Genomic DNA, 25,377 nt, shown 5'->3' on the forward strand with positions numbered 1-25,377 from the left:
CTGCGTCCGATATAGAATATTCTCTAAATTTACCCATTTTTGCGGAAAATTATGTGAAAAGAAATTCCGTGGAAAATATCTTTTAAAAAAAATAATTTTTTATTTTTTAACTTTAATTAAAAAAATAAAATATATTAACAAATTTTAATCTTAGTTTCCATAAAAAATATATAAAAAATTATTTTTCTTAAAATAATTTAAATTTTTTATTAATTAATTTTTTTAAACCCCACAAATACTAAAAGAATTAGTCATAACAAATATTTTTTATAAAATAAATTAAATTTTCCTAAAGAGAAATTAAACTGTATTTAATTATTAAATCGAAACAGTGAAATTAAATTTCAATATTTAAATATAATATTTTCTTATTATTGTTTTTTTAATTTATAATGGTTTTTTTTGTGAATTATAATGGTTGAATTTGTATGCAATTCTAGTCCTAAATTTATTATAGTGATGATTACTTTAAGAATTTTTATATTAAAAAATGTTGAAATATAATTTATTTAATTAAAAAAATTAACTTAACACGATCAATATTTGATTATCACAATAAAAAAATATCCACTGTATTTTGAACATTATTATTCCAAAATTAAAGATTTAATTCCATTATTTGTTAATAAAATAATAATTTATTCTTTAATTATGATGATCTTTTCATTATATTCAAAATTAAGTTAAATTTAATATTTATTTGAGAATGAAGATTTTTGGGTCAATCTGACAATCAGGCGAAACTTTTGTTACTTTAGAAGCGACGTTGACATGACATATATAAAACGACGTCGACAAGCACTCTTTCTGCTTTTCTTTTTTCTTTTTTGACTTAACGTGTGGGAGATGGAGAGAGAATCTATGAGCTTTATTTCTGTTTTCGCCGTTTCGCTTGGGTTCTGCCTCTGATTCTTTCCGTCTCTTTTGTACGGTTAATCCTAACAGAATATGCTTCAGAAAAATACTTTGTTCGTTGGAAAAGTTGGAAAGTGAAAACAGGACATTAATGGAATTTATGCTCCGCATATCAAGTAACAAATCAAATTAAATCAATTTAAAAAATATGTGATTTTTAAAATTAAAATTAAAATTATTTTATTAAATATATTTTATTTTTTAAAATTAAAATTAAATTAAAAAAGTTGTTTTATTAAAAATATTATTCAAATATAAATTATTTTTTAAAAACTATAAAATATCAAATCACATTAATAATATTAGTCACATATAAAATTATTCTAGACATTCACGAACTTAAAAAAATAAATTATGTGAGTTATTTATGCATATATTAATTTATATTACAAAATAATAGAGTTGACTCAAATAATTGATCGCGCATGCTACTCTTCCTTCACTAATCACGTAATAATAATAATAATATAGAGGCATGGCATGGCATGGCATGGCATGTCATGTCATCAGGAGGCGCACTTAGCTGTCATTTGACCTTCATCCCTATGCATGCCTCCACCTCTTTTTAAATATGCGTGTATATTTTTAATGATATTCCCTTGCCCTTTCAGTTGATGAGCATAAGCTATATCCACATTTGTTTATTACAATATAAGCAGGATCACTTATTCTCATCACCTACTTATCACCTTTCTACCTATTCCTAGTGTATGTTACAATAATTAAGATAATTTAACCAAGTAAATAAATTTTTTATTATAAATTAAATTATTTAAATAATATTTTTTTAATTTCAAAATAATATTAATTTTTAAGTTTAAATTAAAAAAATTAATTAAATGAGTGGAATGAAAATAGTAATAAATAAAAATAAAATAAATTTTTGTGTGTGTGTATGCACGTGGAATATACCAAAAGCGGAGAGAATATCCTACTTTCTATCGAAATTCCAAAAATTAACCTAGTGATGTCCATCATTGAAGGAAGAGTCAATAGTTTCAAAATGAGAAATATATTTTTATTTTATTGGATGAAAAATATTTATTATATTAATTATTAATTATTTTTAAAAGAAACTGTGGCAAAATTTTACATTAATGGCATGATGGTGGTGTTTATGACTTTTACTACGAGGGAATTGGGATCACCGTCACCGACTGCTACTTCCTAAATCTGTGACTCCGCAAATGTGGGGCAATTGAACTTTCCATGGCCCATCAGCTTTGATTCATCTTTCTCGTCTGGCATATTCCATTTTGGATTCAAGATGCTACCAACAGTCATTTACTTAATTGACTTTATTTTATTAATTAAAAAATATAATTTCTTTTAATTTTTGAGTTTTAAATTTAATTAAAATTTCCCGAGTAAATTATAATTCATAAAAAAAATCCTAAAAACTTCTTTAAGTTGACTTCTACAATAATTTGAGTGGCTTCGTAAATGTCCCTTCTTGACTTGATTGATAAGCTATCTCAATCTTGGGTTTGGGAGGATCATGCAATTATCACAACACGAAAGTTTGAAAAATAATATTTCATCCGCCGGTTAATCCGACGACAGTAAATGTATTAAAAAATTATTTATTTAAATATTCTCAATTATATATTTAATTTTATAAAATCATCTGAATAATTTTATAATAAATAAAACTTTCAAACATGAAGCTTAGAAAATTTTTAGTCACATGAAAAATATTTTTATATTTATATATATTTTTTAAAAATGACAGTTTAATGTTTGATTTTTCCATTTTGATTGGTCAAAGTGCTTGTGCTGGAAAAACTGGAAAGTCTTTTTCATATAAAGTAATTTTCAAAGAAAGTTCTGATTTGCAGATCCACTTATATCGGGACAAAGATCACGTGGGGCGACTTAAATTTTTTCCACTTTTAATTATATAAACAATTTTTTTTTTAATTTAATATCTTAAAATCATAAATTTAATTTTAGTTTTGATCATTTTTTAGCTTTAAAGAAATTATAAATTCACCATAATTTTTTTTACTCCCTTTATTTTCAAATTTTTAATGAGAATATAACTATTTATTTTTTATTTTCTGTTTTCTTAAAGAAAACGGGATTTAATTTTGAAAACTTTAAATTATATTATGTTGTATTAATAAATATTTTGAAAATGTTTAAGTGTTTTTTTTTTTCTTTGAGAAAAAGGGACTAACATGAAATAATATAGTGAAAAAGTTGAATTCAAAATTATTCGAATAAGTCTGTCATGCACTGTCACTTTGCTAAGAAAGTTAGGCGAGCTGTAATGAATTGATGCCACCTGTCTCATATCAACAAATGAAAGGCTCCCTTTTTTTTTTTCCAATTTTAAAACTTTCATAATATTTATCCTAATTCTTGAGATTTTACATCAATTTTGTATTTTAGTCTGTAAAAATTAAAATTAAAATCTATTTATTTAAACAAATGTTATATTATAACATACTATTTTCTAAAATTTTTTAAATATATAAAATAAAAATAAAAATCTATTGCAGGATAAATATAAGAGATTTCGACTTTAATTTTATTGATCTCCTAATAACATTGTGGAGATTAGGGGATGAGTGTTTGGTTTAAATAAAAAAAATTGATTAAATAAAATTAATTTAAAATTTTGATTTTATTTTTTATTTTTTTAATTTTTATTTTTAAATATTTTAATTAAGTTTTGAGATCATAATTAAAAAATTAAATTATAATTAAAATTGAAATATTTTAATTAAATTTTAAAATATTTAAAATAAAATACAAAAAAATAAAACATTTATTATCAATTAAACTAATTTAATTTAATTAATTTAATTTAATTTAATTTTATAAAATATTAAATTTTTAATTTTTAATTATTTAATTCGATTTTAATTTTAAATTCACCAATCGAATGTTGAATTTGACGAATTGATTGATATTTATAGGCTAATGGGAAAGATGGGTTACCAAGCACGAATTATGAGAACCAATCCTATACATTGTCTTGTTTATTGTACAGAAATTCATGGCTTTAATTTTTTATTTTTCAAAGAAAATCATATTAGGAATGTCATCATCTTCGGTGCAACGTTTTTATCATTATTGTTTGGAAAGGTTACTTTTGGTCGCTCTCAAAATCTTCTACAGGATTCATTAAGGTCAAGTCACTACGAGAAATTAAAACAAAGTGTTTGAAAGTATAAATAAATTTTCCCTTTCAGAGGTAAATTAACTTCAGAATTATTTGTCCATCCATTACAATACAAAATGGAAACTGATGAAGTCAAATCCAACCATGTCAGCTGGCAGTGGCTTGATCAAAAGGGTTGGTTCGTTGATCGGAATTGATTTCTTTAGGTCCCTCCGTGATCAGATAGAAAAAGTCAACGCTCAAGTTAGATAATAAAGTATGAAAGAAAAAGAGAATGAGCTTCTTTGATGGGTACGTAAGTGAGAGAGATTTACTTTTTTGAAAGTTTTTTATTTCAGGAGAGCAAATCTGCCATGGCTTGAGAGAAGGAGCTCTCTCAGGAGAGATTTTTCTACCAGCCATGGATCTATTTGGTAAAGTTGATTTTGGGATATTTGTATCTAGATTTTCTATTTTATGTCTATGAACGATAACATGATGCGACTAATATGTCATGTAGTTGATAGATAACTAATCAATGGCTGAGCAGTTTTTGTGCATGCACATTTAATATATCGGAGAGGGTTAAGGAGACTGACTATGGCATGGAGATAAATTGTCTTGCTCTGGTCGTGCCCGATCTGTATAATTTTTATCGGGATCTGTAGTTTATATTTATTTCTAACTGTATAACATGAGCACTAAAGAGGTCGTTCCGCTCGTTGTGGATATTAGGAAGGTCAAGAGTATTAATAGTCTGAATTTTATATTATCTGGTTAAATCAAATGAAAAACTTAGTTTCTTGTACGCTGTGATCTCAAAGGTCCTTTTATATATATATATATATATATATATATGTTATGAGGAACCAATTTTAACAGTTGCAAGATTTAATAAAACAGTATACAACAAATGTAATTGAGCTCTGTACTGAAGAGCTATGGTGGAAAAATTATCTGGGTAGCTATTGAGCTATGATTAACTGCGAGAATCATATTGAAAGACTAGCATTACCGTGTCTGCTACTTGGGAAGAGAATGCTTATCCCACGAACAGTTCAAATGACACGAGTTAGGAGTACAACCATACAGGCCATTACAAAAATCACAAGCCACGTGAAGCATGTGGTTTTGGAAGTTTTTGAGTGCATCTCCAAGGCTCGAACATTGGCACGACCAATGCTAGCCAAGCTCTGCTCGACGCCCTTCTCCGTAGAATCAAGTATCTGCACTCAAACAAACATTACTAAGATTGATAAACTTCGGGATTCTTTAACATTATCCCAGCTTTAGCTTTTGTCTGTTTTTGAATCACATTTCATATCAAATTAATCATTACTAAACCTTATACTGAATGAATAATGGAGCACCAAATTGCAATTCTGCCTCTAGAAAATATAAGACGTAGCCATCGACTCTAAAATTGCAGAATCTCCTCAGAATAATGCATTTACCATGAATTGTCAACATTAACACATGAACTATGTACCGTACAACGATAAAAATCATAACCTTTTCAGTATTTTCCAGGGACTGACTCATCATGAGACTACTTTCTTTGAGTTGCTGTGCCAACCCGACCATTTCATCAATCAAATCCTCCTGAAGCTTTCTGTTACGACAGAGAAAAAAAAAACTTGGAGTAATGAGTTATGTGAAACAAGTTCTGTTCGTAAATCTATGCCTCTATTGCAATGATTTTTCTAATCCATTCAGGACTTGCAGTGTAGATTAAGAAACAGTCACAGTTTTTCAATGTGTGAATGAACAATAATAAAGTACCTGTGCTTTTCAATGTGTGCTTTTGCTGCAGTATCCAGTTTGACAGGTGCTGATGTATGAAATGAAGGTCATGAGTTCTGTCATCAATATTTGAGACTGCCTATGCCTGCAAGAGGTGAAATGTGATAACACAGGTCTTTTCTACCTTGACCAAAGATCTCAAGTTCGAGCCTCGAGTATAGAGCACCTTTAAAACTTAGAAGGGAGCACTTTTTAATGGGTCTGTCTGGTGCTAATCTGAACTAGTAGACCCATTGGTTTCGAATACCGGATGTTATTTACCAAAAAGGAAAATATATATATGAGGCTGCCCTGTTTGACATGCCGGATGATTCAAAATGAAACAAAGAGGAGAAGTGACTTTCTTCATCTGCTTTAGGACTTTCTTTTGCAGAACTCCCAGCAACAGACTCTTCATATACCTGAATCTGAGGCTAATAATTAGACAAATAAAGAATGACTAGCAACTTAACATTTACCATTACCAAAACATATAATTTGCTATGTTAAACAAATGGAGGAGACATCATAAAATGAATGTACATATAAATGAATGATTGCATGTAAGTGCTTAGGCCATCTCCAACCCTATGCACCATTTTTTGCACTATTTTGGTGCTTTGCATTAAAATAGTGCAATATTCTCTCCAACCTTCTGCACCAATTTTAACACCAAAAAGAATATTTTATTTATATTATTCTCCCTCTTTAATATTATATTATTTATTTTACTTTAATTTTATTTATATATTTTATTTAAAAAATTTATATAATTTTATATATTCACTCTAAATATTTATATATTTTATATTTCCATTCAATATTCAAATATTTAATTATTTTATAAATAAACAAAAAAACATATTAATTAAATAATAATTATAAAAAAACATTAATTAAACATTAATTATAAACATACATTAATTAAATATTAATTAGCAAATTAAAAATAAAATAAACTCATACATATTATAAACATACATTCTATATAATATATTATAAATAAATTAATTTATTATAAATATTATTTATAATTATAAATATAATAATTTAAATTAAATTTCAATAATTATAAAAATATAAAATAAATTAAAAATATAATAAATTATGAGAGTGAAAAAAAATTAAACTTAATTAAAAATATATATAAATTTTAAATTATATTATAATTTAAAAAAATAGAAAAAAATATAAATTTTAAATTATATTATAAATTAAAAAAAAAAAAAAAGAGAATGGCGCTGCTACAGTGTCACGCCATATTTGGCGTGACACTGTAGCGGTGCGCCAAAATCCCGTAGGATTTTGGCGTGCGTTGGAGGGCCATCTCCAACGCCAAAATAGAAACTAGCAAAGCGTTGGAGATGGCCTTACACAAGTTGTTATGGATCTTATTTTATCTTATTTATTTGTTATTAAATTTTTATTATTTTATCTTAACAGATTACTCTCTTCGTCTCATAATTTTTGTCCATTTTTTTAATTATCCTAAAATTATTATTCACTTTATTTTTTTACACTATAATAACATATAATTTACTATTATAACCTTATTTAATTTTATCTAATTTCTGAGAAATCTCTCAAAATATCTCTTAATATTTAATAAAATTTAAAATAAATATAATTAGAAAATTAATAAAAAATTGTCTTTTTTATGTGTAAGAAAGCAAAGTGGACAAAAATAATAAAACAGAGGAAATATTATCTAATAATTACTTGTATTAGACTTTTTTTAGTTAAAAGTACTATGCTTCGGACCTCCACTATGGGGTTATCAGCAGAATTTATTCCTAAAATTTAGTCAACAAATAAATGAGAGATAGAGTTACTTGTGGCGCTCCAAAATGTCAAAGTTAACTTTTTCTCAAGTGATGAGAAGGGACATAGAATTGTTGTATTTGGTCTACATCCCAAAGTTTGAAAAATATTATTTAGTTGGCAAGGCTGCCTTGAATTTTAAGCTGCATGGGGTTATCAATTATTTTTGGGCTGCTTATTCTACTTTGAGCTCGAGAAAAGTTAGTGAGAGGAGGTAATGTTATGGATAATGAATAGATTAAATCCATAACAAATATATTATATTTATTTATTATCTTATCTCTACTCTCTTATCTTATCTTCTCTTATCTTATCTTACTCTCTTGTTATTAAATTTTTATTATTTTATCTTAACAGTTTGTTATCTAATAATTACTTGTTTTAGTGTTTTAGTCTCTATTATACAAGTGTTTATCATATTCAATATAATAAGCAGTGATTTAAGACTCTTTTATTAACAAGTCTGAGGTGTTAAAGAGCTCCCTTTAATGATCTCCTTCCTTATCCATGTGTTAAAGAGCTCCATTTAATGATCTCCTTCCTTATCCATGTCCTGCCACACGATTCATGACTCGGGTCTGTAACACCAATATATTGCCATAAGACAACACCCTCACAGCACCCAAGGGACCTGCTAGAAACACCGCCAATTAATTTCACAAAGTGATTGTGCTTTTAAAAACATAAGGGGATACACATGAGGCAATTGCAAGCAGTCTTGCCCACAGGCCAGAACCGCCAGTTTTGAGATTTCACATTCCATACCGGTTTCATTTCAAGAATGATTAAGGTTCAAAATTGATACGGTTTGAATTGATTACAGTTCCTATTCAGCCCCAGCTCAAAATTTTAACAACTACAACAATATTAACACTTGAGAAATTAATTTCTGGCTATGAACCAAGTCAAAGCATGCAAAAGTAATGTCACTCGGCACATAGTTAAAAAAGGACAAGTTTTTCAACAAACAATAATATCTGATCCTGTGTAAAATACAATTTCCCAGATAACCACTGAAATGGCTATAATATTTCACAATAAGACAATGACACCAATTGTTTTAACAATATGCAACACATCTGATTTCTATGTTATAGAACTCACGCTTGGTGCTACAATTCTGGAAGCAAGGGCTTCAATCTTATCTGTATAATCATTCACCTCAGCCTTTGAAACTCTGTAGAAATGTATACAAAAAAGAAGTTTCAAAAGTTTAGGGGCTGTTGCAGAAATAGGAAACTCTCTACCAATACTGAGGAAAAATAACCACTAAAAGAGGACAAAGAGACAGCCTGATCATTTCAGCATTCACCAAAAAAATGTTTTCACGAATTTTTGTTCCACTAGAACAATCAGGAAAGTGTTAACTCAAATGCAATGATAAGTGAATCTGATGCACAATCAAAGAAAGTTCACAGATCCTTTTTGAAGAGCAAGTCAGTTTTCCTTGAAATGGACATCCGGAAAAAGCTTCATGTGAAAATCTACAGGAACACATTAAAAATTCAACAGAAGAAATTATGAAACATTCATTAGATAGACCTAGGTAAGCCATCTGGATTTATTTCTTCAGCCAAATGTTCCAACTGTTCTCGTAAAGTAGCAATAAACTGCAAAGTTCCATTATTCAAATTGTCCAGAGTTAATGATCTGCAATTAAGTTCTTCAGTGAAGATATGGAAATGAGAGAATTGAGTCTAGTCACAGCACTTACTTGATTTAAATTTAAAAAAAAATCCAAAAACAACATACAACCTAATCAGATAAAAGTCATTGTGAAGGAAAAGTTTCAGTTCTGAGACCTATGAACATACATGTATACGTTTTGCTTTATTTTGTTGCTGAAGTGCAGCTGCAAGCAACCTCCTTAAGTTTACTTTTGTTTTACTGATTCCCATTACAAGATCCTGTAGCGTTGATGAAAAACACAAATTAATTTCACAATCATATAATATCAACTCCAAAATGAAGCACCACACAGTGATAACCTTGCTTAAATGTTCCAAACTGCAATGGCATACTAATACAACTTGTCCCCTCAAGATTGTCTAAAACCATACTCAAGTCTTCCCAGGTATAATTTGAAACAGTTGCTTCTCCCAAGTTTGATTCCATTAACAAAATGATTCCTAGTTTCAAATAGGTCCCATATTACCATTTGTTAAAAATAAGCATTGATAAAATCCGAAAAAAGACACGCAATATTCCTCTCCCCCTCTCTCTCTCGTTTTCTCTCCCTCTGTCTCTTTCTCCCTTATCCCCACTCTCCCTCTCTCTCCCTTGGTAACTGGTTTCCTCCTCTATAGCATGAAATACCCCGATCACCATCAAAGTTAACTGAGACCTGTATCCCTCCTCAACCTCAACCAAAACTCATAATCACAAGCACAAGCCCAAAACACAAAATCAACATTTCTTATTCAAATCAAAGGATGACTTTAGAAAAAATTGCTATTCAAATTCGCAGTGATTCATATATTTTAGATGTCCTAAACTGCATTTCTCCACTAACAAAGCAGAATGGAAAATTCACCCCAAAACCTGATTAAAAAAAAATACTTTTATCACCTCAGAATTGAATGTAGTCTGAACTGGGACAATGAAGCTCGAATCAATCAAGAAATGAGGAATACCGACGCAGTTCTTCCTAGTTGTTACCCTCTGGCTGCAGCGGCAATGGAACTATGGAGTGAAGAGCTCAATGGCAGTGACAATTGCATGATCCAGATTTTGGTCTCTCTCTCAATCGGACAAACGAGTGCAACTGCTCTGATAAATATTTCTCGGAATACTATCGGTAGTTTTCTTTTTTTTTTTTTTAATGTCAATTATATTAGATTTTTCATAATAAAATTAATCCCTATTTTTTTTTAAAAAAAAAAAGTTATTGTTGACCCTTTTAGAGTGGTGTCTAATTTCATTCAAAATTATTTTTTAAAATTTACTTTAATCTCAATTTTGATAGAAAAATTAAAATAATTTTTTTTAATAAAAAATATTTTATTATTAAGATAAAAAAAAATTATTCTATTTTCTTTTGCTAAAAATAGGCTAAATTTGATTCTTTCTATATATGTTTGGATAATTGAGCCAAAAGCTTTAATTTTGAGTAAAAAGGCATAAATCGATTACCGTCCTTTTTAAGCGACCATCAATGAATTTTTCATGTTTTTTTTTTTTTTTTTTAATTTTCCTTTTTCAATAAATCTTATATTGAATACTTTAGATGTAAGTTTTCCTCAAACATTAGTCCTACTTTCTATTTTTGGAGTTTTTTTTTATCTCATTATAATTTTTTTTGTTTTTTTTTTCAGTTGTGAATTTAATTTAATATTGTTCATTAGATAAATAATTTAGTAATTCAAAAAAATAAAATGAATTGTTAAGTATCTGTTTTTAGAAAGCTTGAATCTACAAGTACTCATCAATGGGATTGATGCTTTGTTATGTTAATTATTAGAGGTAGTAAGTTATTGAAAGCTTTCTCTTACTTTCAAAATAAAATTATTAGTTACTATTTTTTTTTCTCAAATTAACTCTTACAAGTTTTCAATAGTCCAATATAAATATAAATATAATTCTTTATAAATAATTATTAAAAATTTTTTATAATTAAAAAAAGTTTACTTAAATTTTAAGATCTAAATTTTTTAAAAAATAATTTAAAACTTTAAATGATAATATTCAATTATATGTAAAAGATGAAAACTTTAAATTAAAAATTTATATGAAAATAAATATTACAATATTTATATGAAACAATAAAAAAATTATATATATTTACTTTATAAGAAATAACAAAATGGAATAAATTTATAATCTAACTTATTTACACATTGGTTAAAGATGTTTACCCAGCAGAAGGTTAGCGGATAAATTTTTAGTCAAATCAAATGAGAACAGTTTAATTTAAAATTTTAGATTTAAATCGTTCGATTTTTTAATTTAATCAATATTTGGGTGTATATATTTCATTAATTAAAATATGTATATAATATAAAATTATAATATGAAATATTCTAAGTTATTCAATTTTTATTATTTCTGAAAAAAAAAACCTTAATTTCATTTTTAAAAGTTTTACTCATTAACATAAAAGAGAAAACCATACAAGTTGATACATAAAAATAGAAAAATACCCATTAATAGCTCTTTCAGAATGAAAGAAGAAATTATTTGCTATACAAGATTCTTCTCCCCATCCCTCAAGTTATTGCTTACCTATAAAATTTTCACTCCGAGCTAAAAAGAGCATTTAAAAATTTATTATTTGGTGCTTTAATGAAGGCCAAATGTGTAGAATTACCAACTTTTGTCAAGGTTTTGAGATCATAAGCAATCCAACATCTGGATGAGGGGGTCTGGTAGAAATAACCCAAACACTTGCAATCCTTGGTGCATTTCTCTCTACAAGCATCCTGCTCTATAGGTCCATTTCCTTCTGTGTACTTGCTAGTGAAATGATCAACCCCTTCTAGTTTGTAATAGTAAAAATCTTCCTCTCCACATGAAGATATTTTTGGTGGCGTGCAATTCTTGCTCCAGCCCTGTAAACCTTTTGGTGATGGACAAGCAACACATTGATCATCTTCGCATAGCCCAAAGTTTCCGCATCTTTCTGGCAATTGGCATTCTGTTTCCCATGAGTCTCTAGAAAATAGAGTGTAGGTTACTTGCCAAGCACTCCAATCTGCATTATCTTCATAAGTGTGTATTCTAAGGTTTCCATCTATTTCCAACCGAAGATAAGACAACGTGGTATTGTATTTAGGCCTTCTAAGAATGAGAGTTCCCGCAGAAGTGAAATTACGACCATACAATTCTAAAGATAAACCTGAGCCTAATGTCACTTGACTCAAAGGAGCCTTTGATACAGTAAATAATTCAGAAAATGAGAAGTAAAGCAATGGTTTTGGGGAATTTGGACCTTTGTAATACATAGCCATAGTCTTGTCCTCCAAGACCAAACTATAAGGACCATTAGCGTTCTTTTCTTCAGAAACGCGACTCACAAGCTTGGTTGCACCTCCAAGCTTTAGGGACTGACCCACTAAAAGGGTATCAGTTGGGTAATCAAAACTCTGCCAAATAAACGTACCTTTGGAATCATAAAGAACCATGTTACCATTTGAGAGTAACTCGAACCCAACAACGCCTTTATTGGCAGTGTTGGTTTGCCAAGCGATTCGACCATCAGCATTCGCCAAGACAAGGTTTCCATCAGTTCCAAAGGTGAGGGTGGCATTTTCGCCAACTGGGTTGCCACGGTTGGCTTCCCAAACCCAACGCATAAGCGACTCAGATCTCACTGTACCCATTCGTAGAGCAAGAGTATATGCATTAGGAGTGGTGTTATAAAAGCAAAGTTGAAATGGCTGGGCAAATGGATCTAAGAATCGATAATTGGCACCATATTCCACAATATAATCCCCAAATTCACCTTCATTGACATATTTGAAGGTTGCAGAAGGAGGAACAGAAGCTTGAGCGATCAAAGAAAAGATGGTGAAGGATAAGCAAAGAGAGTGAAATAGCTGTTGAGAAGAAAACATTTTGCTTTGTCTGCGAGTTTCTGGGCTATACAGAGAGGTTCTTTTTTCAATTTCCCTTTTATAATTAAACTTGTACAATATTTTATCATTTTGCATTGAAGAAATAAACGTGTTTTTGCAATTTTTGCACGTTTAAAACATAGATTACAATAAAGTTAATTTGCACAATACTTTGATTCTCAATACACGTGTAAAGTACGTATTTATCTTGCATTTTATAATATTTTTTTTCATATATAAAATGATTTATTGAAGCAAAGCTATTTTTTTTATATTTTATAGATTTAATTTAAAATAATGTATTATGGGATTCATTTGATAAAAAAAGAAAAATTTTTATTGAAATAGTGTCTGAGATTTTACTATTTTTATAATTTTAATATTAAAAGAAATGCATAAAAAGGAAGCCAAAAGCATTTTAATAATTTTGAGGTAATTTATTGTAAAATGTTTGCTTCATCTGAATGGGACAGATTCTCAAAATGGGCTTGATGAAGGAGCAGGATGACATCGACTGATCAGTGGACGACCTCAAGAAAGAAACTAGAATTCGGCAGCTCAGTTGGGCCTCCAGGTTGTAAGCCTTCGAGCTCGAATCGAGTAGGCTGGCTCTATCACCAGGTCATCAGGCTTTCAAGATTGGATTGTGCAGGCCGAACATGCTACTAGCTAGTTTGGTTGGATTGTGTATTTTATAATTTTAAATATACGTATTATTTACTTCCTATTCATGCCATTTAATTTTTTTAATTAAAATAAAAATAAAAATAAATAAATAAATTATTAATTTTATTATATTATATAAATTATAGTAACAAATTATAAAAATATATTTTATTTTATTATATTTATTAAAAGATATTTTATAATAATACATTGATGATCCTCACGTAGCCTAAAGTTATCATATTATATATACATCTTCAAAAAAATAAAATTATTATAAACTTTCTTTTAAATAAAATAAAAAAGAAAAAGCTACAAATTACCCTAAATTTATTATTTTGCAATAAAGAAATATAGATTCTTGCAATTTATGCACGTTTAAAGAGATATAAATTATAATAAAGTTAATTTGCAAAATAATTTATTTCTGGCGAAACGTGAATGACTAATAGAGACATAAATTTGGTAAAACAAAGAGGGTAGTCTTCATTAACGGCTAAGAATCCATGGACTTGGACTAAAGCGAAAAAAAACCTAGTTTATGGGCACATGGAGACCGCTGTCAGAAATTAATGAAGAAATAATAATAATTATATGTGTGTGTGTGCAGAGAATCGAAAATGAGGAGGATGTTGCAGTGGACCATCACTACACAGAATTATTAGCATTATCCTTATCTGGCAAGCACGCTACCTTGTTATGGAAAGATGAGTTTGCCTTTTATTTATTTATACCTTCATCACTTAGAAAAGAAAATTTTATTTCTAACTTTTGAAAATTTTATTAATACCACAAATTTATATACATAATAATAATTTTTGTTTTTAATAATATAATTAAGTTATTTTTTAAAAATAATATAAATAAATTTATAATTGATTATCTTCACTTAATCCTTCCACTCAAATTCAATATGCAACAGCCAAGAAGTAGAAGACTAAACATAAAGAAAATATGCTGACCTTTTATTCTTAAAAATCGCATGAATTAAAATAAAATAGAAAGCTAACCAAAATTGATAAATAAAAATATCAACGAAGAAAAATACTCACTATGAGCTCTTTGCGAAGGAATGGAATAAGATGAAATTACTTGTTGCCAAATATTTCTCTCCTATCAATCCCTCTAATTATTGCTTGTACATAAAATCCTAAGTCTAAACTGAAAAAAGAAACCTAAAAATCATTTATTTGGTACTTTAATGAAGGCTAAATGCGTAGAATTATTGGCTTTTGTCAAAGTTTTAAGATCATAAGCAATCCAGCATCTGGACGACTGTGTGTGATAGAAATAACCCAAACACTTGCAATCTTTGGTGCATTTGCTGCTGCAAGCATCCTGCTTCATGGGTCCATTTCCTCTTGTGTACTTGGACATGAAATGATCAACTCCTCCTAGTTTGTAGTATTTAAAATCTTTTACTCCACATGAAGATATTTTTGCTGGCCCGCAATTCTTGCTCCACCCCAACAAGCCTTTTGGTGATGGACAAGCAACACACTGATTATCCTGGCATAGCCCAAAGCTCCCACATCTTTCTGGCAACTGGCATTCTGTTTCAATAGAGTCTCTCGAAAACAAAGTGTAGGTCACTTCCCAAGCATCTGAATCTGCATTATCTTCATAAGTGTGTATTCTAAGGTTTCCATCCATTTCCAACCCAAGATAAGACAGTGTGGTATTGTATTTAGGCCTTCTGAGATTGAGTTCCTCAGAAGAGAAATTAGGACCGTGGAATTCTAAGGATAAATTTAAGCCTAGTGTCACTCGATTCAAAGGAGCCTTTGGTGCAGTAAATAATTCAGAAAATGAGAAGTAAAGGAATGGTTTTGGGGAATTTGACTTCTGTAATACATAGTCATAGTCTTGTCCTCCAAGACCAAACTATAAGGACCATCAGCGGTTTTTTCCTCAGAAACGCGACTCACAAGCTTGGTTGGACCTCCAAGCCTTAGGGACTGACCCACTAAAAGGGTATCAGTTGGGTAATCAAAACTCTGCCAAATAAATCTACCTTTGGAATCATGAAGAACCATATTACCATTTGAGAGTAACTGGAACCCAACAACGCCTTTATTGGCAGTGTAGGATTGCCAAGCGATCCGACCATCAGCATCGGCCAAGACAAGGTTTCCATCAGTGCCAAGTGAGAAGGTGGCATTCTCTCCAACTGGATTGCCACGGTTGGCCTCCCAAACCCAACGCATCCGTGAAAAATTCGTCCACGTGCCCATACGCAAAGCAAGAGTAAATTGATCTGGAGTAGTGCTATTGCTATAGAAGCAAAGTTGAAATGGCTGAGCAAAGGGCTCTAAGGCTCGGTAAAGGGCATCATACTCTACCCTACGCTCCCCATAATCACCTTCATTGACATATTTAAAGGTTGCAGAAGGAGGAACCGAAGCTTGAGAGATCAAAGAGAAGATGGTGAAGGATAAGCAAAGAGAGAGGAATAGTTGCTGAAAAGAAAACATTTTTGCTTAAGTTGCGAGTTTCTGGCCAATAGAGAAATTCATTTTTATAGCAGAAAAGGGGAAGGTTTTAGTACTTATAAATTTGCAAGTTGAGCATGAAAATGGGCGAAAGCCTGATGGTGGAGGGCTTCTTTTATTTTTATATTGTTATTTTTTAAATTTCCATTGGTGTTCACTTTGTTTTATTGAATATAATATTATATATTTCGTGGGTGTAACCAAGCTATATTCTCTTATCTATTATTATTAAATTTGTTTTGAAACGTGCTATTAGGATATTATTATTATTGGGGCAAGGAGCCAATTTGCCAGAAGAGGACAAAATTCAAGTGAAAAAAAAAAAAAAAAAGTAGAAAACAAGTTAAGGTAACTCGTACGGGTGCATTTGGAAAAAAAAAGTTTGAAATTTTGAGAAATAATACCGTTAATTTTTCAGATGAAAAATGCATAATAAAATTATATGTGTCGATTAAGAAGAATTTTAGAGAAATTGCAATAAACAAAAGTCTTAATATTCTAAAAGATGAGAATAATTTTGAGACAAGTATGAAATCATATCTTGAAAACCTTAATCCATTGTCAATTGAACTGTTTTTAAAAGTATAACTGCTTAATCAAATCATCAACTAATTGATAAGAATCCGTTATAATAATAATATGAATTGCAGTGCATGAGAACGAATCCCACCAAATCGCATCACTATTATTCTTCAACACGCCACAAAGAAGGAAATATCCACGTTGTCGAGGGGAGGGGAAAAATCGGAAAAGACATGATAATGTTACAAAAGAAAAAGCTCAAAGGTAGCCCAGTGCAATCGGTCGGTTCGGTTCCGAACCGAACCGACAAAACCGAAAACCGAACTATTAAAATTTTCAAAATCGAAAAAACCAATTTTGAAAGTATAACCGAACCGAATCGAATTGATAAAAATCGGTTCGGTTCGGTTCAAACCGAACTATTACCCTAGCCACCTGGCTTCTTCGCATCAGAACAGCACCGAAAGGCATAAGCAGTGACCGATGACAACTGATCAACAAACCAAACAAACTAGGCAATGAGAAGCAGCAATAATACCAGACAAGTCCCACGCATGCCAAACAGATAAATCAACACAAAAACATAAATAAACTACAGTATGTCGGACCTAACGCTACCACTTCCACCACTAAAAATCACCAACCAATCATCCAAATGAAACTTCTATCCACCATCATTGACTACTGAAGAGGAGAAACCGACCCATGACGTTTTCCGGCCTTCAAGAGCAACGGAGCTCAGGTGTCGGTTCTCACCTGTCCAATCTTCTGACAGCCACAGCTTAGCAAAGGGCATGCAGCTTCACTTTCTTAACATGGCGATTTTAAAAAATGTCATAGTAAATTAATCATCAGTGGTGGCCAGGGGGAGAAATCGGGAGAATAGGGGTTCTGGGGGGAGAGAATCGGGAGATTGGAGCTTGAACGCCTGGGGGGCAGAAAGGGATGGACCGATGGAGGGGGTTGGGGTGCTGGGTTGGGTAGGAGAGGATCGGGTGAGGGCTCGGGTGAGGGCATGGGCTTGGGCCTAGCCACGAAATCGGTTTGATCGGTTATTTAACATGTTTAAACCGAACCGAACCGAAAACTGAATAATTTTAAATATATTAAACGAACCAAACTGATCATTCTGACTAACTGAACTGATAAATCAAAATTAATCGGTTCGATTCAGTTTTTCGGTTTAGACCGAAATCCGCTCTCCCCTACTCAAAGGTTACATACTGTACTGTATGAGCAAACTTGAGCATATAATGATAAAAAAAAAAGCCCTTATGAAATTTCTAAATATACCAAAGCATAATGAATACTTGATCAATGTATGTGTGCGAAAGAGAGAGAGAAAAAAACTTTTGAATTCTTATTTCAGAAATGAAATGACGTTACAGAGAGATCCAGAAGCATCCTGCTTCCTTATGTACTCAGACAACTACACATGCACATCTCGTGCCAATTACAGCCCTATTACAATGGAAGGAGAAATAAAAGAAACGACACAGTTTCAAACATATGCATATACATTTAATTTAAAACGATGCAGTTTCAACACCCCCTCCTCAAGTTGAAGCTGGTAGAGGCAGTAAATTCAACTTGCCAGTAAGATTGTCATGGCGAGATGCAGGCAGTGCTTTTGTAAAGATGTCTGCCAATTGTTCTTGAGTGGGGAGATGACTAGGAAGAATGAAGCCTTGTTGGAGTTGGTCCCGGACGATATGACAATCTATTTCAATATGCTTCGTGCGCTCATGAAATACTGGATTAGCAGCAATGTGCATTGCTGCCTTACTGTCACAATGCAGTGGAATGGGCAGCTGGATGTCAACCTGCAAGTCCTGCAAAACATAACTAATCCAAAGCAACTCACAGACAGTGTTAGCCATTGCACGATATTCAGCCTCAGCTGAAGACTTAGAAACAGTGGTTTGTTTCTTAGTCTTCCAAGATATGAGGCAAGGACCCAAGTATATGCAATATCCGGATAGAGACTTCCTTGAGTAAGTACAGGCAGCCCAATCAGAGTCACAATAGGCATTCAAGCATAAATCATTGCTCACAGGGTAATGAAGCCCTTGATAAAGGGTGCCCTTGAGATAACGAAGCACATGTAAAGCAGCCTCCCAATGAGGCTTTCGTGGCATGCTCATAAATTGACTTAAGTGCTGCACAGCATAGCATATATCAGGCCTTGTGAGATTAATATAAAGAAGCCTCCCAAGGAGCCTTCGGTACATGTCAGGCTCATCAAGAGTTTCTCCTGAATCAGGAGTTAAATGTAATCCTTGAGGTAGAGGACAGGATACTGGTTTACAATAAAACATCCCAGCATCCTTTAACACATCTGAAATGTATTTAGTTTGGCTGAGAATAGTTGCTTGAGAGGATCTAGCAATCTCCAGCCCCAAAAAGTATTTCATAGGTCCCAAGTCTTTGATAGTGAACTTTGAGTCTAATGCAAGCTTGCACTTATTTATAGCATCAATAGAGTTTCCAGTTAAAATGACATCATCAACATATACAAGGAGAATCAGAGTCAAACTGCCAGTGTGTTGTGTAAAGAGGCAGTGGTCATGGGAAGATTGAACAAAGCCTAAATTTTTTAGAAAATTAGTAAATTCAATGTTCCATTGTCTGGAGGCTTGTTTAAGCCCATATAAAGACCTTTTAAGCAAGCAAACTTCCCCTGGTTTGGCTTTGTGATAGCCCTGAGGTGGTGTCATGTACACCTCTTCATTTAGATACCCATGAAGGAATGCATTATTAATGTCCAACTGAAAAATCGGCCACTGTCTAGAGGTGGCCATAACGATGAGAATTCTCACAGTTGTAAGCTTTGCTACAGGTGAAAACCTGTCTTTATAGTCCAGCCCTTCTATTTGATTGTAGCCTTTGGCTACCAATCGGGCTTTATACCTTTCTACATCACCATTGGGCTTAAATTTAACTTTGTAAACCCATTTGCATCCTATTGCCTTCTTATTCTTAGGCAAAGTGGTGAGTATCCAGGTATTATTGGTTTCTAAGGCCTGAAGCTCTTGCTTCATGGCCTCAACCCAATGAGCATCTCTGGATGCTTGAGAATATGTGCAAGGTTCATAAACCTTATTGACATTACAAATATAAGACTTATGTGATGGATGAAAGGACATAGAAGATGTGTACAAAGAATTTACATAGTCCTGCATCCAAACAGGAGTCTGTCTATGTCTTTGAGTCCTTCTAACAGAGGGACTTTTCTGAGGCTCATCATTGATATGACCAGATTTATAAGGAATGGGATTTGGAGACTCACATTCAACCACAGGTATAGGAACCACAGAATCCTCTATTTCACTTGACCCTTGGAAGGGAAAGATATTTTCATGGAAAACAACATCCCTACTGATAAAAAAGGCATTATCAGCAATGTTATACAGCTTATATGCCTTATGAGTGTTGGCATATCCCATCATTATGGCTTTAATGGCTCTCTCTTGAAATTTATCTTTATGTGTACCCACAGTAGTTGCATAGCACAAGCATCCAAATTTTCTCAAGTGAGAATAGTTAGGTAAGGTGCCATACAGTCTTTCATAAGGGGTAGTCCACTTAAAACCCTCCATAGGCATTCTATTAATTAAGTAGGTGGCAGTTAAGATGCACTCTGCCCAGAATTGGGTAGGGACTTGGGATTGCATTTTCAAGGCTCTAGCAGTGTCAAGTATATGTCTGTGTTTCCGTTCCACCACTCCATTCTGCTGGGGAGTGTATGGACATGATTTCTGGTGTATAATCCCCTTACTAGCAAGAAGAGAGTTATAAGCATGGCTTAAAAATTCCCTTCCATTATCAGTTCTAATGGTCTTAATGGTAGTGTTGAATTGATTTTCTACCATATGAATAAAGTGTTTAATGAGACCAAAAGTTTGGCCTTTTAAGTGCATCATGAAGGTCCATACGGCCCTACTGTAGTCATCAACAATGGTGAGGAAAAATCTAGCTCCAGTGATGGAACTTGTCCTATAAGGTCCCCATATGTCGATATGGATCAATTCAAAAGGCCTTGAAGCTAGAGTATGACTTCTAGGAAAGGGTAATCTAGCTTGCTTAGCAAGAGGACAGATGGGGCAGCAAGTCACAGCATTATCAGTAATGTTTATGCCCTTGATATGTTTGAGTTTGTTAACAGATGCATGCCCTAGTCTATCATGTATGTCATTCATGCTCACAGTATAATTGTGTATCCTTGCACATTGCACAGAGTTTCTTTTATTCAAATCAGATATAGGAACCATGGCATTTACAATGTTGTGAAGATTAGCATCTAAGTTCATGATCTGAATTAGGCAATGTCTAATCTCAGTTTGACAGAAACTCATCTTATTCAGTCTGAATAGATCCCTTTGTTTCTTTCCTATGGCCACCACCTTCTTATTCAGAGGGTCCTGTATAATACAGTAATGATGGCATATCACAATACAATATCCATGACTATTCATCAATTGACTAATTGATACCAGATTGTATTGAAAATGAGGAATATATAGAACATCATTCAGAAGTAATTTTCCAAAGAGGTTTAGCCTTCCAGATTGGGTAACCTGTGTTGTGTTCCCATCTGGAAAGCAAACAGATATGTGCTTGTGTAGTGTTTGTAAAGTGATAAACAAACTGCTGTTTGAGCACATGTGATTAGTGGCTCCAGTGTCTAGGATCCAGCTATCATCAGTGTCCAATTGTGCATAACAAGTTTTATGGAGTTTAGAATTACCTGCAAAGTCCATGAAGTGTGACTCAGGTTCAAGGCATGTTCCAGGGGCTAGGCTCCCTTTCCCTTTGACAAGTTGAGAAACTTCTTGCTTTAGGGAGGTCAACATGGATGTCAGTTCATTTATTTTACTGGATGTATCAGTATAGTCAAGAGGGTTGTCCTCTTCAGGCCTATTTTGTTCTACAGCTGCCATAATTCTGGTGTTTCCATATCCCTTTACACCTTGTGTCCCAATTTTGTTCTTTGACTTGAACCAATCGGGGTATCCAATCAGTCTAAAACACCCCTCCCTAGTGTGTCCATTCATATTACAGAAGGTACAATGTCCCTTCTTGTTGTCAGGCTTTCTAGGTCTGGCCTGACTTTGAGTGTAGGTTTTGTTTAGTAACACAAGGGATTCAGAGTTGTCACTCATGGCTCCCAAAATCTCCCTCTGAGACTCAAATTTCACCACCATTGAGTATGCCTTATTCACTGTTGGCAAGGGATCCATTCCCAATACTTGGTCCCTTACAGACCCAAAAGACTCGTTCAGTCCCATCAGAAACTGCATGAGTCTGTTTCTGTTGGTTATATCTGCTATAGCCCTAGAGGCTCCACATGTACAGGTAGGGAGGGTCTCCATACATCCTAACTCATCCCAAAGTCTCTTTAGCTTAGTAAAGTAGACAGCAACAGGAGCATTCTCTTGAGACATAAGAGAAATTTTTCTGTGCAATTCATATATCATAGGGCCATTGCATTCTCCAAACCTTTCACATATTTCTAACCAGAGATCTCTGGCTGAAGCAGTGTATATAAAACCATCCACCAGTTCCTTGGAGATGGAGTTAAGGATCCAGGATGTGACCATGAAGTCACATCTCTTCCACTGTTCGTAACCCTCAGATTCTTTACTAGGTGCCGAAATTGTTCCTTCGACAAACCCTAGTTTCATCTTGGCACCCAGGGCGATTTTAATCGCTCTGGTCCATGATCTGAAGTTTGATCCTATAAGAGGGGCTGAGACAAGACTCATACCTGGATGATCAGAAGTTTGGAGACTCAAAGGATCTCCCATTCCTTGGGTCACGCCTTGTGGTCTTTCCGGTGCACCCGTTGCCTTCTGTTCCTTGCTACTGTTCCCTCGCTCCGTCGCCATCAGATCTCTCAGCAAGCCTCTAGATCTCACTCATACAACGATTGACGCGCCGTCGTGAGCCGAAACTAGGCTCTGATACCATGTGCGAAAGAGAGAGAGAAAAAAACTTTTGAATTCTTATTTCAGAAATGAAATGACGTTACAGAGAGATCCAGAAGCATCCTGCTTCCTTATGTACTCAGACAACTACACATGCACATCTCGTGCCAATTACAGCCCTATTACAATGGAAGGAGAAATAAAAGAAACGACACAGTTTCAAACATATGCATATACATTTAATTTAAAACGATGCAGTTTCAACAGTATGCTAGCGTCTCTAAACTACGGTGGCATAAAACGCATTTTACTGATACTAATATTTCTTTATATACTAAATTACATAAAACAGACAAAACATCGTTATGATAAAAAATATTTAAACTTAAAAAAAATCGACAAAAATAAAGTACGTTTTCCATAGCATAGTGTTAGGTAAGTGTATATATGCTCATGAATAAATAATTTTAAAATCATATGTTAAGATAAATCATTTAATAATAAGTAAGATGATTTTGCTGAAAAAAAGTAAGATGATTTTATATATTTTCATTAGAGAGAAAACTCAATTCTATTTTTAAATACAGGCTACTTTAAAATGAATTCTGAAAATTTGTTCTTAGATAGTTATATTATTGTTAATAGAGATGGAGTCCTCTTTTAGAATAGTTAGTGTTATGGTGGTTGTTCCTTTTTATGAGTGTTTGCTTTTTGAATAAAAACTGGATCATTGATTTATTTTATTCAAGGTTTTAGCCTGCGTTTCTTTTTTGTACAAAATAATTTATCTTTAAAAAATATTTAATTTTTATTTAAAAATAAAATTAAAAAAAATTTTTAAATAACAAGGAGTAATATATTATTAATGACAGTTTCATTCATTTATTCCTAAAATTGCATGCTTAAACATAAAATAGAAAACCAGAGAAAAATGCATAAAAATTACAAAAAAAAAAAAAAAACTCTCTTTTTTCAGAAGGCAAAAAGAAGAAATAACTTGGGATATATTCTTCTTCCCCAGCCTTCCAATTATTGTGTGCACATAAATCTTCAGCCCAAACTAAAAAAAGACACCTAAAAGTCACTTGTTTGGTGCCTTAATGAAGGCCAAATGTGTAGAGTTATCAATTTTTGTCAAAGTTTTCAAATCATAGGCAATCCAGCATCTGGATGACTGTGTATGGTAGAAATAACCCAAACACTTGCAATCCTTAGAGCATTTGCTGCCACAAGTACCCTGCTTCATGGGTCCATCTCCATTTGTATACTTGGAATTGAAATGGTCAACTCCTTCTAGTTTATAGTAGTAAAAATCTTTCACTCCACATGAAGATACTTTTGTCACCTCGCAATTCTTGCTCCAACCCACCAAGCCTTTTGGTGATGGGCAAGCAACACATTGATCATCCTCACATAACCCAAAGTTTCCACACCTTTCTGGCAAATAGCATTCTGATTCACTAGAGTCTCTAGAAAACAGAGTGTATGTCACTTGCCAAGCATTCCAATCTGCATTATCTTCATAAGTGTGTATTCTGAGATTTCCATCCATTTCCAACCGAAGATAAGACAATGTGGTATTGTATCTAGGCTTTCTAAAAGTGAGAGTTCCCAAAGAAGATAAATTAGGACCATGGAATTCTAAAGATAAACCTGACCCAAATGTTGCTTGACGCAAAGGAGCTTTTAATACACCAAATTTAGAAAACGAGAAATAAAGCAATGGTTTTGGAGAATTTGGACTTCTGTAATACATAGCTAGAGTTTTGTCTTCCAAAACCAAACTATAAGGACCATTAGCGTTCTTCTTTTCAGAGACGCGATTCGTAAGCTTGGTTGCAGCTCCAAACTTTAGAGACTGGCCAACTAAAAGGGTATCAGAGGGATGATCAAAACTCTGCCAAATAAAACTGCCTTTAGAATCATGAAGGATCATGTTACCATTTGAGAGTAACTTGAATCCAACAATGCCTTTATTCGCAGTGTTGGTTTGCCAAGCGATCCGGCCATCGGCATCGGCCAAGACAAGGTTTCCATCAGTTCCAAAAGTGAAGGTGGCATTTTCGCCGACTGGGTTGCCTCGGTTAGCTTCCCAAACCCAACGCATAAGTGACTCAGATCTCACTGTACCCATGCGCAGAGCAAGAGTATATGCATTAGGAGTAGTGTTATAAAAGCAAAGTTGAAATGGTCGGGCAAAAGGCTTTAAGGGTCGGTAATTAGCATCATACTCCACAATATACTCCCCAAATTCGCCTTCATTGACGTATTTGAAGGTTGCAGAAGGAGGAACAGAAGCTTGAGCAATCAATGAAAAGAAGGTGAAGCATATGCAAAGAGAGTGAAATAGCTGTTGAGAAGAAAACATTTTTCTTTGTCTGCGAGTTGCTGCCTAACGGAGGTTCCGTTTTATAACAGAAAAATGAAGGAGGTTTTAGTCATTCAAATTTTGAGCGTGAAGGTAATGCCGGATAGTGGAGGGCTTTTATATCATAGATTTCTCATATTTCCGGAAAAAAGAAAATCCGGCTGAGTACTTCTTTTGTCTAAATTTTAAATTTTTTGTTTAATTATTTTAATTTAAATATTAG

The 25,377-nt window shown here is 32.6% G+C and overlaps 2 protein-coding genes and 2 pseudogenes across 2 annotated transcripts; all 4 read right to left on the minus strand.

Moving 5' to 3' along the window:
• Window positions 1-4,914: 4,914 nt before the first annotated feature.
• On the minus strand, window positions 4,915-10,427 carry LOC110601621 (annotated as a pseudogene).
• Window positions 10,428-11,741: 1,314 nt separating this feature from the next.
• LOC110601376 (epidermis-specific secreted glycoprotein EP1) lies at window positions 11,742-13,199 on the minus strand. The gene has a single exon (XM_021738489.2). It carries the CDS (start codon window positions 13,177-13,179, stop codon window positions 11,860-11,862), a length of 1,320 nt encoding a protein of 439 aa, XP_021594181.1. The 5' UTR covers window positions 13,180-13,199; the 3' UTR covers window positions 11,742-11,859.
• A 1,593-nt stretch (window positions 13,200-14,792) lies between these two features.
• Window positions 14,793-16,319, minus strand: LOC110602731 (annotated as a pseudogene).
• A 7,457-nt stretch (window positions 16,320-23,776) lies between these two features.
• LOC110601622 (epidermis-specific secreted glycoprotein EP1) lies at window positions 23,777-25,171 on the minus strand. The gene has a single exon (XM_021738824.2). The coding sequence runs from the start codon at window positions 25,152-25,154 to the stop codon at window positions 23,868-23,870; it is 1,287 nt and encodes a 428-aa protein (XP_021594516.1). The 5' UTR covers window positions 25,155-25,171; the 3' UTR covers window positions 23,777-23,867.
• Between the last annotated feature and the right edge of the window lie 206 nt (window positions 25,172-25,377).

Source organism: Manihot esculenta, chromosome 15 (assembly GCF_001659605.2).
Source record: "Manihot esculenta cultivar AM560-2 chromosome 15, M.esculenta_v8, whole genome shotgun sequence".
In the NCBI taxonomy this organism is placed as follows: domain Eukaryota; kingdom Viridiplantae; phylum Streptophyta; class Magnoliopsida; order Malpighiales; family Euphorbiaceae; genus Manihot; species Manihot esculenta.

Bases quoted from the DNA above. Each gene is read 5' to 3' on its own strand.
- LOC110601376 (XM_021738489.2), bottom strand. From the start codon at position 13,179: ATGTTTTCTTCTCAACAGCTATTTCACTCTCTTTGCTTATCCTTCACC.
- LOC110601622 (XM_021738824.2), bottom strand. From the start codon at position 25,154: ATGTTTTCTTCTCAACAGCTATTTCACTCTCTTTGCATATGCTTCACC.